At 39.5% G+C, this 17,091-nt stretch overlaps 1 protein-coding gene across 2 annotated transcripts in view; it reads left to right on the top strand.

Moving 5' to 3' along the window:
* Window positions 1-18: 18 nt before the first annotated feature.
* Window positions 19-17,091, top strand: part of gtf2e1 (general transcription factor IIE, polypeptide 1, alpha) — a 48,046-nt gene continuing 30,973 nt past the window's right edge. Inside the window, exons 1-3 of one of the 2 annotated variants that reach the window (XM_048541248.2) lie at window positions 19-116; window positions 2,194-2,287; window positions 9,696-10,150. In XM_048541248.2, coding sequence (XP_048397205.1) covers window positions 9,703-10,150 — 448 coding nt within the window. In that variant the 5' untranslated portion in view covers window positions 19-116; window positions 2,194-2,287; window positions 9,696-9,702. Of the gene's footprint in view, window positions 117-2,193; window positions 2,288-8,246; window positions 8,317-9,695; window positions 10,151-17,091 lie in introns of those variants that run through there. The other variant, XM_059650279.1, reaches the window with a different exon arrangement.

Below are 17,091 nucleotides of genomic sequence, written 5' to 3'. Positions count from 1 at the left end.
GACGTAACATCCGGGACCGCCGTACGCGACGACGCAGCCCTCTTCCTGCAGCGCGGCGTTAGCCGGGTAACGTGGTAATGTTGCTGCTCGAGAGTCTCAAGTTGTAACCGGCGGTGGTGAGTATTTATTTAAATATTAAAACTATTTCATTAGTTTCTGTCATTAACACATTGTAATGTGACCATCAAAATTGCTCCGCTTCGCTAACACTATTGGGCGGCCAATGTGTTGTTCTTTAATAGACCTACATTATTGATCGTTAAGGTTTGCTGAATGATGCTGGATTTATTTATTTCATAAGTTTAGTTATTCACGTGCGGGCACCGTATTTGATGTGTTTCTATACCGTGAAGTACTATCAAGACATCGATATTTACACAAGTTTCAAGTGCGGTGTAATTTGTCGGATTTGGATGAGATGGCTGTGATATAATTACTGGGGAGTAAACTATTTTTAAAGATTAGAACCCTCGCGGGGGGGGGCGGAAGAACTCCTAAACAACCAGAGCAAACACCCAGCGGATTATACAGCTTTTGAATGAACCTTGAGTACAACTCACCTGGAACTGGAAGTAAATTTTAATGCTCTACTTGCTGTAAAGTAGACAACTGTGATAGCAATAGGGTCGAAAAATGTGGAGCTGGAAAAGCACAGCAGGCCAGACAGCTTCCGATGAGCAGGAAAGTCAACGTTTCAGGTCGGAACCCTTCTTCAGGGCCTGTGTTCGTGATTTCCATGTACGTGCAGAGATCTGTTCTGACAGTGTCTGATGAAAATAACACCAAAGAAGTCGTGTGTGCCTTTATATTAATAATTAAGGTTTTCAAAGTGTAGCTTTATGTTGTACTGAAGTAGTTGTTAATTCTGATGTTAGATGATCTAGGCCAACTTCTCAGAAATACTTTGCATCAGTCTTCATAGTACTAATAGCATTCCAAAATTACTAAATGTTCAAGGGTCAAAAGGAGGAGAGACAATAAATGCAATAACTATCACTTTAGGAAAAAGTGCAAGGAAAGCCAATGGGTTTCAGTAAGGTGATCGACAAAGTTCCTCATGTAGACTGATTAGCAAGGTTAGATCATACAAAGTAGAAGGAGAACTAGTTATTTGGATACAGAACTGGCTCAAAGGTAAAAGGCAGAGGTTGGTGGTGGAGGGTTGTTTTTCTGACTGGAGGCCTGTGACTAGTATTGTGCCACAAGGTTCAGTTCTGGGTCTACACTGCTTTTCTTCATTTATATAAATAACTTGGATGTGAACGTAGGAGGTACGGCCAGTAAGTTTACAGATAACACCAAAATTGGAAGTGTAGTGGATAACAATGAATGTTATTGCAGAATACAACAGGATCTTGATCAGATGGGCCAATGGGCTGAGGAAATAAATGTGAGGTGCTGTGTTTTGGAAAGGCAAATTAGGGCAAGGTTTATATGTTTAATGATAAGTTTCTGGGGAGTGTTGTTGAACAAAGAGACCTTTGGAGTGCAGGTTCATAGTTCTTTGAAAGTAGAGTCTCAGGTAGATAGGGTAAAGAAGTATGCTTGCCTTTATTAGTCAGTGCATTGAAAATAGGAGTTTGGAGGTCATGTTGTGGATGTACAGGACATTGATTATGGCCACTTTTGGAATACTATGTTCCGTTCTGGTCTTTCTGCTATAGGAAGGATGTTCTGAAACTTGAAAGGGTTCAAAAAGATTTAAAAGGACGTTGCCAGTGTTGGAGGGTTTGAGCACTAGGTAAAGGCTGAATAGAGTGGGGCTATTTTCCCTGGAGCATAAAGGCTTATAAAATCATGAGGGGCTTGGATAGGGTAAATAGACAAGGTCTTTTCCCTGGGGTGGCAGAGTCCAAAACTGGAGGGCATAGATTTAAGATGAGAGGGGAATGATTGAAAAAGGACCTAAGAGGTAACTTTTTCACGCAGAGCATGGTGTGTGTTTGGAATGAGTTGCCAGAGGAAGTGGTGGAGGCTTGTATAATTACAAAATTTAAAACTAAATGCTAACATCTTTCTTGCTGTACAATACAATAATGAGTCCTAAAGTTATAAAACCAAATTGTGGTTTTGCATATATTGAAATTTGCAATTCTTCAGTACTGTATTTTGTGCCTCTGCTTTTGTACAGTAGTTTCATACTTCTAAAACTTTTCTTTTTAAAACAAAACTGTATTATCCTAATTTCCACAGGTGAATTATCATTGTGCTGGTCTGCTGTATCCATCTTGATGCAACCTTGTGTCTGAAAATACACCAGTCTCTGACACCAGACCCTAAAACTGAGGTGGGTTGAAGGAAGATTTCTTCCCTTTGTTATTTGTCACATTCGTTATTTTAAAAAAAATCCACTTGCTCTAGACTTTGGTGTAAAAGAGGATTTCCTATACCCTCACATTGAATAATGACAAGAAACTTTATCAATTGCTGAAACTTTGCGTGAATTTTCTCTGGGATTACGGTCTAAACTGATCAAATCTGTATTATCCAGTCATATTGTACACATATCAATGCTTCAGTATTTTGCTGTTTATCTTGTGGATTTTGTTGGACTGTGTTTAGCTTTGCACCATGTACATTTTTATGTATGTCCATTTACATAAATACATTGATATGACGCAGTGATAGTTTGTTGATTATAATTATGCAGAGGTGATGGCCTTGTGTTATTCCTTGACTATTAATCCAGCGATGCCAGGTAGTTTTCTGGGCATCCTGGTTTGACAGATGGTAGCATTTGAGTTCAACAAAAATCTGGATTCAATAGACTAATGATGACCGTGAAACATTGTCAGTTGTCAGAAAGACCCATCTGGTTCACTAATGTCCTTTTAGGGAAGGAAACTGCCATCCTTACCTGGTCTGGTCTTCATGTGATTCCAGACCCACAGCAATGTGGTTGACTCTGAACTGCCCTCTGGGCAATTAAGGATTAGCAATAAATGCTGGCCTGGCTGGTGACACCTACCTCCTTTGAATGAATGCAAACTAATAGTCTTGTAGAAATGTGGGAGAAACTCTTTTGCTGTATATATCCTATTTTTGTGACTAAATATTGATGAATTTTGTTTTTAGAATTTTAGAATCCGTGACATGCCTTGAGTAGATCTGCATAAAATCAGCCGTATTATTCAATGTAATTTCCTATATTATTGTCTGTGTTGGCATTTGCTGCATTGCTTTCCTGGAGATAATTTTTTTGATGACTGAGAAGTAAAGCATTTTTATCTTCTGTAATTGCTTTTTGATTTGAGAGCTGATGCCAGCAGGAATGGTCAATGCTTATAGCCTTCAAGGCACTATTTTGTTTTCCTTTATAATCTTGGCAACCTGATTTGTTTAGTTTGTTTTTAAATAATAAAATTGAGCCAATAGGTGTAGTTTCTGCTGCCGATGGTTGTGAGCATGGAAATGGGAATTACATTTAATTAGGCACGTCCCAAACTTGTGACCTTCCCGCCTTCTCCAAATTCTACTCTGGACAGAAAGGTTCATGATCTAGCTCCTGCCTTGCTATCAGTTGAGCAGAAAATACACCTGTCGGCTTAATTTTTTTTATTTAACAACAAACTAAACAAATCAAGATGCCAAGATGGTTTTTTCCACCAATTCCAGATCTTTTTATTTGTCAAACTCATATTCCATGATCTGCCAATGCGGATTCAAACCCGAGTCTCTCAGTTGAACCTTAGTATGTGGATTAACGGTCTAACTGTAATACTATTAGGCCATGGTGTGGTGTCAACCAATACATTGGACAGAGTCCTCAGTGTGAAGTTGGGATTTTCTCCCTCAAGGACTGGTAATCACATTCCTTTGTGTTTCTTAACACTGAATTATCAGTGTCATGTTGGATTGTTAAGCAATGTAAGTTTAATGTACTTGCAATTCTTATAGTTTTGCTGAACTGACAAACTTATTTTGCGCAGTTCCATAGAATCTTATATACGCAATCCAAGCAATAACATGGTAGATACCGCATAGATGTTGGTCATGTTTTGTCATCCTGATGCTTGTCTCAGTAGTATAGTCAGCTGTTAATTTTTAAAAATTCATTCATGAGACGTGGACCTCGCAATATTTATTACCCATCCCTAAATACCCAGATTTCAGCTGAGACTCAACAACATTGCTGTGGCCCTGGAGTCGCACAGGCCAGACAGGGCAAGGATGGCAGATATCCTTTCCTAAGGGACATTAGTGAACCAGATTGGTTTTCCCCTACCATTGGTAATTGTTGCATAGTCACCATTAGATTCTTACTCCTGTATTTCCAGGATAAAATTATATACACTCGAAATGGGAGTACATATACGTTATTTATAATATACAAAAAAAATTGAACAGTTTACGAGTTTCAATATTAAGATTCTCTGTAATGTTTACAGGCAGTCCCTGGGTTGAGAACGGGTTCCATTCTTGATTCTGTTTGGAAGTTGATTTTGAAGTCAGAATGTCATAGAGTACAATATAAAGGAGCTGTTCATAAGGACAGATAATATTCGTATGTCAGTCTAAGATTGTGTTTGTAAGCATGGGGGTTCATAAATTGGGGACCTCCTGTAATGCCTTGACAATCCTTCAGGATGATATAAGCTTCTGGGCATATCAAATACACTGATATTGAACTCGTGTCTGCTGGAGATACACTTGAAGTGATCTCTTATTGCCCAACAATTGGAAATTTTAAAAGGTCAGTGGTGACTCTGAGAAAATCATTGCACATCCTCATTGTGTTCTCAAAGTCATTGTTGATCCCTGGCCAATACACAGTATATTGTGGAATACAGTCTGAATTGCCCTGTGCCAAAATGTTCCTGATGAGATATTTCCTCGCAAAGAGCTTGATGCATTTAATTATAACTTTTGAAATACCTAGTTCTCTGTAACCAAAACTGTGTGTGTGAGACTGGTGTTTCTTATATATATCATGTCACACCATCCTTCTATGATAATTTTCCAAGGTGCCTTCAGTCATGGATCACTAGCCGTTTCTTCCAAAAGTTTGTGGACTTTAAGTACACCTTCCGATTTGGTACCAACAATGTCTATTTGTGAATCTTGTGAAATTTCTGCATTCTTATTTAGAGTTAATAATCTACTCACTGTATCAAAGATAAGGATCTTTGTACCAAGTTTGTAGCAAGTGATGAAGTCGTGGCAACTAGGGGTACTTGAAGTCTAGTGGTGTATTTGTTAGTGGTTTGCGTCAAATCATTTTCAGTGTGAGTTGCTTATCACACTGGTGCGGAAACTTGTGATACTGATTGCTAGAGCTTTATAATGGAATAGTTTGGTTTTACTTGCAATAGACTTTGTAGTAGACTTGCCATCTTGACAATCCATATTCCAACTTCTTTGAGATACATAACTTCCAGGATTGTCATCTTTCAGGGGTCGCAGTACTGTAAGATGCAAGTTTCTGCTAACAATGTTTGTTTGATTTGAACATGTGTTGATTGTCCTGATGCCATACATATGGTGTGTTTTCGTTAGGAGCCTTCTTAACTACAAAACTTTTTTTGTTTATAGCTTTCAAGGGAAAGTTCAGTGTGCATGGCCTAGGAAGTTAAAAAGAATTTGAGGCATTTTTTGGAGGTTTTTTGATAAGGTATGTGATGCATGTCTTCAACTTTGCCTGGTTAAGGACAGATACCATCCCCTCAGTAGATCTGACCTACGTTCACCTGACACTCGGTTTGTTGAAGTCAAGTCCGTCACAGTGAGTGACTATCATTACTTGTAAAGATTTTGGTTTTACCCCCCTTTGATTTTACCCATCACTGCAATATCATCACCAATCATACATCTGTAGGAATCTTTTTGCCATTCTGCCCATATGCTTCTGGAAGAAATGCTGACTGACAATCTAAAGGTTCATCTGTGGAAGTAACATCTCTCGAACAGTGTTTTTAAAAACAACGACTACTTGTGGTTTCTTTGCAAAATGGACCCCTCAATGTCTATGCGTGGCATCCAGCATAGAAAATAACTTGACTTTTGTGAATTTGGGATTCATTTTTTCAAAGTTGTAATTTTGTCAGGGCATCACTTTCTCTAAAGATGAGGATGTCTTCTGTTGAAACGTACCTGGATTGTGCCATCTTTCTTTAACGTTTCTGTAATTCAATTGCACCAGCCTGTAGTGATGTACACAATGGATATTATTTTAGTGTTCCATTTTGTCCAGCTCATTCTTCAGCATTTTTATGTCAGTCCTGCACCTTCTAGGAGGATTAGTGAAATTGCACCTTCCCTGAGGTGCAAAACAGCATCTCCTTTGAAGTTTCTTATGGTATCAAATCAATCTGAGTATGTTGTTGTAAGGCTTGGTTAAACTCGTGTGATTTGTATCTAATTGATGATTTTGTGAATGTTCACAGTGTTGAGTTCCAAACACAATGATGGCTGTATTATTGGTGATCCATTTGTGTCTATTGGATAGAATACTTGTGATTTCCATGTGCCGTAACTGCACTTTGTCATCAATGTACTACTGTATTATATGCAGTAACCCATTCTATGTAGTCAATTTTGCTGTTGTAGATTGTATAAATGACTTCCAACAATTCTTATACATATCCTTAAATTCTGATTGACTGTTTGGATGTTTTCATTAGCTGTCAACTTTGGTCAAGAGCTTGTGTTTACCAATTTTCTCCAACCATAAAGTGGCAAAAGTTTTGTACTGTGTGATTTTGTCTGTTGTTTTTTGCACGTGGTTGTGGGTATGGCACACTGGGCCAGCATGTCCTACCTATCCCTGCCTGCTCTGAAGAAGGTGGCGGTGGGCTGCCTACTTGATCTGCAGTCCTTGGGGTATAGGGACAATCACAGATGTTAGGATCAGAGTCCGAGGACTTTGACCCAGCAACAGTGAAAGGAATGGTGATGTAGTTCCAAGAATGGCTGTGTGTGACTTGAAGGGGAACTTGCATACTGAACTGCTTCTGGGTTGGAATTGTTATATTTAATATGTGGAAAGCATGTTCACCTTTTACTGTGAATCTTCACCCTGGTCAGTCTTGCTGATAACCTTGTATATGTGCTTCCCTTTATGCAAGTCTCTGGTGCACACTCTGTTGTCGCTGCCAGTATGCCGCACATGCTTTTTATTAGCTTGTGCCCTAAAGTAACCTCTGGTATTACCTTTGGAAGCAAGTTTTTTTCGGTTAGCTGAGCCCAATGTCATTTTGAGCCACCTGACTTGAAAAGATCTTGGAACGCAGAACAGTTTTTCGGTGGGTGTAACAAAGCACACTTCCCACGTAACCTGCTTTTTGCATTGTGGCTGCTATCCCAATACTGGTAATTGCATCCAATGCTTGTAGATGTTGTGGTCTGGATACACTGGCTTTCTAATTTTGGCCATCTTTTAGCAGTCTGTCAATGTTGTGACCTTCTTCTCCAAGTAATCCTGCACTTAAGCATCAAAGTTATAACCAGCTCCATTAGCTGCTGAGATAGCTCACCCTTTAGAATACGATAGTCCTTTCTCCTGTCACAGCACCACTAACAGACTGGTCAATCGATCCCTATAACTGTTGACTATAGAATGTCAGTTTTAGATAGTGAATTCGAATGATCACTTGTACATGAAGCTGATCCTCCAGCATTTCTCATAGCAGGCTCTCTCTGGTACCCATCAGAGACTTGAAATCTTGACTCTAAAATCCCTCATTTCCACTGGCAATCTTTATTTTCACCCCGGTTGCTTATCAGGTTTTGCAGCAGCTAAATCTAAAAAGCAAAGGTTCCACTTTTGCTTAACAAGCCAAGTTCTGATAAGATGTCTGACATTCTGATTCATGCTAGTAATTTGGTGTCCTCTACCTGATGATCCCTGTCTTTTACAAACATTAGAGATGTCTGGGGATTTATAGTAGCATGAGTAAAAGCCTAATTTGTGTGATGATTCAACAACGCAGCTGTTGTGCTTTTTTTTTGTATCCTTCCCTGTACTGTTTCCACCTGTGGTTCAGGAATTTTTGTTTTGTGTGCTTTCTGATTCTGCACGGGAATGGCACCCAAGTCTCAATGGCCCTGCTGCTTCTAAAACTCAGCTTGGAACTGATCTGCTTCCACACAGTCGACTGATGTGGCCAGTTCAAAAACCAAGCATTCATTGTTTAGCCACCATTGTTTAAGTCATGACTTGCTTTTCTGAGATCCCAGTGTAAATGTAATTTCAAGCCTTGTCTGAGTCCTTTTCCTGTGATCTTCATCGCTGCCTTCATTTTTAACAGAGATCGCTGCTGATCGTCATGTCAATTCTTGTCTTCCTTAAGACAGAATTGCTACTATTATTCTGAATTGATAAGTGGCATAGGTTCACTTCATGAAAATCTCAAAATTAACTTGAACTGATAACTTGCATTCCAGGGCAACTTATATACTTAGTCTGGCATTTTGCTCTTCGGATTCAAAGTCATTGGTAGTCTAGTGCTAAGTACTGAAACATACTCAGCTGTTAAGAATAACTTGTTGTGGCACAGTGGTAGTATCCCTTTCATTGGGCCAGAAGGTTCACGTGATATCTGTCCAGAGGTGTGCTGTAACATATCTGAACAGGTTGATTCAAATCATCTACTCAGCTGTTAAAACAGCATAAATAACTCTTGCCAGTTAAAGACAAATGCATTCATGACAGGTAGATTGGGAAAGATGTGTTCAAGTAGATTTTCCTCCGCCAGATCTCTCACCATCTGTCTCAGTATGACACTGGTAGATATTTTATTTGAGGCTTGACTAGTTTAATTATTTATGGCTATACTGAATTACTGTTGCTGATAGAGATTGAAGTTTCCTCACCCAAAGTACATTCTGTGGCCTTGCTACTCCTAGTGCCTCTTCTAAGTGTTGTTTACTGTGGAGGAGTACATATTCGTCAGTTGAAGGAGTGTGGTAGGATTCAGTAGGTTTCCTTGCCCACTTTTGATCCAAGTTCGTGAAACTTCATGCAGTTAAGAGTCACTGCAGTGGATTATCAGGGCAACTGCCTGACATGAACTCTACACATCGGCTAGCACCAACTCCTCAAGAAAAATCATTGCATTTATTGTAGCCCATTTCACAGCATTAAAAACTATTGGGGACAGCCAATGTTTTCTAAAGAATAATGCATATCTTTGCCTATTTGTTTCTGCTGCTTTTTAATTAATCCACTGAATGAGGATGTCATTGACTAGGCCGGCATTTGGTGCCCATCCCTAATTGCCCAAAGGGCAGTTAAGAGTCAACCACATTGCGGTGGGTCTGGAGTCACGTGTAGGCCACACCAGGTAAGGTCAGTATTTTTCTTCCCTAAAGGGCATTACTGGACCAGATGGATTTTCCCAACAATTGACAATGAGTTCTTGGTGGTCATTAGCTCCATCTTAATTGCAGATTTTTTTTTATTGAATTGAAATTCCACTATCTGCCATGATTTGAACTCAGGTACCCAGAATATTGCCTCCCTGCAAAGGTTTCCAGCCTTTGCCATTTGCCTACTCCCAGTGTTGTGGCTTTCAGTTGGAATCATCATTGCAGATGACTAGTTCTGACCACAGTAATGACAAACCTTGAGACTTGATTTTCCTAATAACATAGTTAATGATCTGACAGTGTAGTTTAGTCAGACTTTATAATTGTATGTGTATTTACAATGTGTAAATTCCTAATTTTGAATGAAATTTCTTTTTGTGAATCCAAAGGTCAAAGATGACTGATCCAGATGTTGTGACTGAGGTGCCTGCAGCTTTGAAACGTCTTGCCAAATATGTTGTAAGAGGATTTTATGGGCTGGAACATGCACTGGCCTTGGATATCCTCATTAGAAACCCCTGTGTCAAAGAGGAGGACATGCTGGAGCTGCTGAAATTTGACCGCAAACAACTGCGAGCAGTCTTGAACACATTGAAAAATGACAAATTTATTAAAAGTAGAATGCGAGTTGAAACTGCTCCAGATGGTAAAACTACAAGACACAATTATTACTTCATAAACTACCGCCTTCTCGTCAACGTGGTGAAGTACAAACTTGACCACATGAGGCGTAGGATTGAAACTGATGAACGCGATTCCACCAACAGGGCCTCTTTTAAATGTCCCACCTGTTTCAACACATTCACAGATCTGGAAGCAAACCAACTATTTGATCCAATGACAGGTACAGAAAGAGTTTTTTATTCACTTGTTCAAAGTTCCATAATTTCTTTTAACCAAGTAGTGAACCAGCAAATGAATAGCTGACTGACACAGACACCGAAAGTTCCAATATTAATTTCCATTGTATGTTGAGTTAGCTGAACACCAGAATAGTACTCCAGGATTAGTATGAATATTTTAGGTTCAGGAGGGAAAATCAGCTGATTTCTTGAAATCTGGTTGAAATACTTATCTTTGAACGGGATTAAGTTGCCCTCTGAAACACTTCAAAACACAAGAGCATATAATCACCTTTCATGCTTCAGTCATGACCACTTGGAGAAGGGAGGGGAAGCAATCCTGGGTAAAGGAGGAAGGAAAGAGATCAATTCTAAAAACTTGTACTGTGTACTGATTTTGATGATTTTAAATGTTTAAAATTTGGTTGTTAAACTCACAAGTGTGTTTGGATTTCTGATGACTGTTTTTGTTCTTTTGGTGAATTGGCAGTCTTGATTCTACTTATTTTTAATAAAGCCGTTTAGGAATAAGAGTAGGCTTTTGAGCTCCTCAAACCTGCTCCCCGTTTCAATTAGGTCAGAGTTATCCCACCGTTTCATATGAGTGGCCACATTTCAATTTCTTTCCTCATTCAAGGATAGTGAAAATTTTGGTAAAGTAAGATATTAGAAATTTATCTCACGATTATCAAAACACAATAATATTTAATTCATCGTTTTCAAATAAGACTAGTTTTTGCAACTATGCCAAGATGGTATTGGCTTTGTTGTTTGTGCAATCTTACGTGAGTGCTCTCACCATTGTATTCCCTTACTTGCCTGCCCCTGCACTTGTCCATACGGACTTGCCCTCATCCTTTACTGCGCTCCCCTCTTTCGCCTGCAATTTCTCTCATCACTCACATGGTCACTTATTCATAGTCAGGAGAGAATTGCTCAGAAAGTGTTCAGTGTCCACTTGAAGCCTCGTGACTTTCAGTCAAACAAGGGCAAAGAAACCTCCCACTAATCACACCTACAACCCCCCTTAACTGATGAAACAGTACTTTTCTCCAGGTTAAATAATACTTGGAAAAACTCAGAGTAGCAAAGATAAAGATGTACTCTGGGTGGGAGTTTTCAGTGTCCATCACGAAGAATGTCTTGGTAACATCACTACTGACCCGGATGGTTGGATCTAAAGATTGTTGCAGCTGTACTGGATCTGTGACAGGTGGTAAGCAGACCAATGGGGGGAAAATCTGATTTGACCTCCTCAGTCCACCTTAACGGCTGCCCTGACTGTCTCCACAAATCACTACCATTAAATACGCTGTCTTATCTTTATGTTGATGATACCTTCTGTGTTGCGTGGCGCTACTACAGTGCTGAATGGCACAGATTTTAAACAGATCTAGCAACTCAAACCTCTATATGTTGCTATACGGCAGCAGAATTGCATTTTGCAGAATTTGTAATCTTGTTGCCAATCGTATCCCCCTAATCTACCATTACCATTAACTTGTAGGAGGGCATGTCCAGAGCAGCACCGAAGATACCTAAATATAAGTTGTCAGTTGCATGGGTCTACTTGCATGCCAAGCAGCAAGCAGAAATGGGAGAGCTAAGCATTCCTGTAACCAACGGATGTACCTAAAACTTGCAGTTCTGCAATATCCAGCTGTGGATGGATTTGAACAATTAGCAAAATAACTGGGAGAGATAGCTCTGCATCTTTCCCAATGGGCTGTGATGGGAGATCCCTGCCTATCAGTGCCTCAAAGACAGTGCTGAAGTCAGAGAAACCCAGTGATTGCTCAATCTTGGCCATCTCTTGAGGACCCCAGCATCAAAGATGTTGGTTCAGCTCACCTCTGTGATATCTTTAGTTGCTTCATCAATGACTTTCCTTCCATTCATAATGTCAGCAGATGAAGCTGTTCATTGATGATGTGCAATGTTCAGGACCATTTATGGCTTCTGAGTTGCTGAATTAGTCACAACACATGGTCAACTTCTAGCATTGGGCTGCTGAGCAGTAAGTAACATTTGGACAATGCAAGTACCAGGTAATGACTATCTTGAACAAAACGGTATCTAATCATCTCACTTTGATGTTCAGTGACATTGCTATTGCTGAATCCTTCAATACAACATCCTGGAGGTTACCACTGACTCTCAACACCTTTGCAGAAGCGCAGAATGTTGATGTGTGTACACAACACAATAACCATTGTTAGGCAAGTTCCTGAAGTGCACTTTAAAATAACGAATGCATGATATGAAAATACAATGCAAGTTCAGGCTGGAGTTGAAAACTGATTTGTTTTATTATTTTAGAGTTCTTTGATACTGATCGCATGGAAGTGAGTGTCTTTGGGACACTAGAGGTGATGTTTTGGTAAAAGGTTGAAATCAAGTTCTGAATAGATACTCTGCTAATAAGGCATGACTGTTCAATGGCCTGGTCTCAGCACTTGCTGTTAGACCGACTGTGAACAAGAGGGAGCAATGAATTGAATTACTTCCCTATTGACCTTTTTTGCCCATGATGGGTGGTTTTTATTTTTACTCATTTTTCCATTGTAAAATGAAGTGTGATGTTGATGTTGACTGAAAATGTCTTGGTGAAGTCCAAGTTAAAATCACCCACAGCACATTCTTTTGAGTTAAAACAAAGGATTCGTCGCTGCACTCAGAACCCAGGGCCAATGGTTCGCAACACTTTTTTTTTCTCTATCTCCGTCTCTCTTTCCCACTCTCTCCCCCCCCCCCCCCCCCCCCCCGCACCACTCCCCTTTCTTCTCCCCGCATCACTCCCCTTGCTTCTCCCCCACTCCACTCCCCCATTCTCTCCATCCCCCCACCCACTCTCTTCTCTCTCAGTCCTGTTGTCTCTTGAGATGGTAAGAACTGCTGATGCTGGAGTCAGAGATAACACAGTGTGGAGCTGGAGGAACACAGCGGAGCAGGAGGGCTGATGTTTCAGGTCGGGACCCTTCTCTCTCTCGCTTGCCCCCCGCACCCCCCACACACAATCCCCACTCTAGTGCACAAATGTGCATGCATTCTTGTAGCAGACAGTAAGGAAGATCTTTCAAGAATGTCCTGAAGGCCTCCATGAAAAGAAAGTATGCTCATCAATATTAATCTGGTACCAAGTGGCCACCCAATCGGGGAAAAATTCATGAAGGTACCAATCATCTCTAACATTCTGGGGAGGCTAAGCACAAGCAGTGGAAAAAATATGAGGAAATCTGGTTAGAATCTGTAAGAATCCAGCATTGGACTGTTTAGTAACCTCGGGGCCTGCAACTCTGGACTGAAAGAAAGTCATCCTCGATCTTGAGAGATTGCCTCAGAAGGTGATGCAGATAGAAAAATAATGCTAAGATAAATTTATCTAATAAGTAACTTTAGTTTGGTTATAAAATAACGTTGCTTATGATTTGAACTTAATGCTTATAGGCGATTCAGAATTGCTATCAAATGTACCTCAATATAGTGCAATGGCATTGTTAGACTGTTAATTATATGTGACATTCCGCAGTTGTACAATGTGCCGTCTCTTCAAATAGTGAGCATTCTTTAAATGTGATGTATTCTTTGGAGCAAAGTAATGTTTTGAGGTATTTGATACGGTACATTAAAATTAAGTGTGCAGGAATGCCTGCTTCCTTAGTGAGATTATGTAGTTTATTTTCTATGTTCAGATTCAGATACCCCAAAAAAAAGCCTAGAATATCATATGGTTTTTTGCTTTGTTATGGCATTGTTATGAAAAACATTCTCATTATAGGGATGAAAATCAGGGTTTGTAATTCAGTTGCAACGGCCTTGGGTAAATCAGAAATAGAGTTGATGCAGAAGAATTATGCTTAGTTCGCTGTCTGCGGTAGTCCTATCAAAGACTCAATAATTTTGCACGAGCCATTCTCAAGACTTCTCAAGATACAATTGAATAATTTTTGTTGCAAACTACAGTTGAAATGATACATTTTGTTTTGAGTGGATAGTGATGCTCAATATTTTGAATTCTTGGGGTAATAATTAATATAATCACAGAATCCCCACAGTGTGTTAGCTGGCCATTCAGCCCACTGAGTCCATCCTACCCCTGTGAAGAGCATCCCATCCAGACCCACCCTGTCCCATCCCTCTAAACCTGTGTTCCAGGGCTAATCCACCTAACCTGCACTTGTTTTAACTGTGGGAAGAAGCCGGAGACCCATGCATAAGGGTGAGAATATCTGTAGAGTCTGTACAGTTGCTTGAGACTGGAATTGAAATGGGCCTATGGTGTTGTGAGGCAGCGGAGCTAACCACTGAGCTACTGTGCTGCCCTTAAATAATTTAAGATCATTTCGGCTGCCTCAAAGACATAGTTAATTTTTGTTGTCATTTGCTATTATTTATGATAACCAATTGGAAACGTATGGTGGAAAGAGAAAAACGCTGTTAAAATAATAAGTCTTAAATAAAACAGCAATATAAATGAACCTCAATGAAAGCAAAAAAGAAAGAGTAATAAAATGAAAAATAAAGAAAGTCATGATGTGAAAACGTCAGGCAATACACCTCCATTGTAGATGCGTTTTTGTTTCCTCATGTTAACATGGCTTCCCAGGGCAATGTTGCAATAAGTTAATTAATAGGAGGTTAAATGAAATATTATGTTGATGACTTCTCACTTTGTTCTTTTGTTGATTTAGTGCTGCAGTTCAGAAGTGGAATTCAGTCTGGACTCATCTCTCTACTCCTCTTTCCACCTCTGCACACCCTCCTCACCTCCCACACAGCCATCATGCGCTTGCACACAGAACATAATATAGTACTTATGTTGTCCTGGCTGAGGTTTTTCTTATGCTATTCAGATTAATTCTGTTTCGTTTCTTCAAGAACATTTTGGTTTCGACAGCACTTTGCTTTAGAAATCCTGAAATGTTGTTGTTACTTTGAACACTCCATAGAGGGCAACACCACACTGGTGGTTAGAAAGTAATCTGGAATCCCTTGTACGTTAACAAAATAACCTATCATGCAGTTACTCAACTAAATAGAAAATATTTAACTCATGAGTCACTAGCCTGTATTCTTGACATTTAACTCATTTGTATGTCGCAAAGAGAAATTTTCAGGGCTATTAGTGAAGAGGAGGGAATGGGACTAATTCGATAGCTGTTTCATAAACTCCTACAGTCACGATTGATTGAATGATTTTCTTCTGTGCTGTGTAATTCTGTGCATTAATAGATCTTCTGTGGGGGTGTTCATTGAGTCAGAGGTTTTATAACACCTAGCACTGTTATCAGGGACCCTCATTTTTCAGGATGGGCGTGGTAATATTGGTATAAAGAACCTGATACCATACAGTACATTTTAGATAAAATGCTTTGCTTTTGCCAATGCATTTTATCAAGCAAGTTATTTTATGAAATATCAATATTTCAACATTTTGGCTTAAGCTGATTAATGTAATTTCAGGATGCGCGTGTTGTAATGATTATCTATGATATGTTTGAATGATGTTTAGATTTAAACAAGGGTAGTTATGAAGATGTGAGGTGGAAGCTGACTATGGTGGATTGGAAGAAAACATTAAAAAGTTTCATAGGCAATGGCTAGTATTTAAAGAATTAATGTTCACTTTTCCAAAAGCGTATGTTTCTATAGTGGAGAAAGACCCAACTGATATAGCTAAAGTGCCATGGCTAACAAGGAAAGTTAAAGATAGCATTAGACCAAAGTAGAAGGCTTATAAAGTTGCCAAAATACGTTATAATTTTGGAATTCAGCAGAAGAGGACCAAGAATTTGATATGAAAGGAAATAGAATATGAATGTAAAATAGCAAGAAAAATTAAAACAAATCGTAAAAGCAAATGAGAAGATGAGCAAAGACAAGGTAGCTTCAGTACAAGCAGAGACAGGACAACTTATAAAAGGAAATAGAAAAATAGCTGAGAAGCTAGATAAGAACTTTGTGACTTTCTTTATGCAGGAAGACACATGCGGCCTCCCTGAAACAATGAATAATCTAGTTCACAATTGTGTGGAACTTGAAGAAATTAATTTATCCAATGATTACTTTCTAACTTAGTGTTAATGATTTTGAAAATTGACAAATGCCAGGACTTGATGTGTTTCACCCTGGAGTGTTGAAAGAGATGGCTACAGAAATAAATGGTGAATACGTTGGTGATCATATTTGAAAATGCTAATAATTCTATTAGAGTGACTACAGATTGGAAGGTTGCAAATGTAACCCCACTGTTTTTAAAAAAAGGAGCAAGAAACTGGGAAACTATAAACCAAATATGAGTATAAGGGGATGTATTACTACATACTTGGTTTACTAAAGAAATTGTATCACTTGTTAAGCGGAAGAGGGAGACTTATGTGACAATGAGATAAAATGGTTCAGATGAGGCGATGGAGAGTTACAGATTAGCTAGGAAGGATTTAAAGAGAGAGTTAAGAAGAGCAAGGAGGGGTCATGAGCAGATATTAGCAGGTAGAATAAAGGAGAACCCTAAAGCTTTCTATAGGTATGTGAGGAATAAGAGGATGACTAGGGTTGGAATAGGCCAGTCAGAGACAGAAGTGGGAAGTTGCGTGTGGACCTTGTGGAAATTGGAGAGGTGCTCAAAGAATATTTCTCATCTGTTTTCACTGAGGAAAAGGAAAATATTGTAGAGAAGAAGACTAAGTTACGGGCTACTAGAATTGAAAGGATTGAGGTTAGTAAGGAGGAAGTGTTATCAATTCTAGAAGGTGTGAAGGTAGATAAGTCCCCTGGGCCAGATGGGATTTTTCCGAGGATTCTCTGGGAAGCTAGGGAGGAGGTGGCGGAGCTTTTGGCCTTGACCTTTGAGGCCTCGTTGTCTACAGTCTTAGTGCCAGAGGACTGGAGGATTGCAAATATTGTGCCCTTGTTCAAGAATGGCAGTAGAGTTGACCCAGGT

Source organism: Stegostoma tigrinum, chromosome 12 (assembly GCF_030684315.1).
Source record: "Stegostoma tigrinum isolate sSteTig4 chromosome 12, sSteTig4.hap1, whole genome shotgun sequence".
NCBI classification, from domain to species: domain Eukaryota; kingdom Metazoa; phylum Chordata; class Chondrichthyes; order Orectolobiformes; family Stegostomatidae; genus Stegostoma; species Stegostoma tigrinum.
Note: the sequence above shows the minus strand (reverse complement) of the source record. Positions and strands in the feature narration are given on the sequence as shown.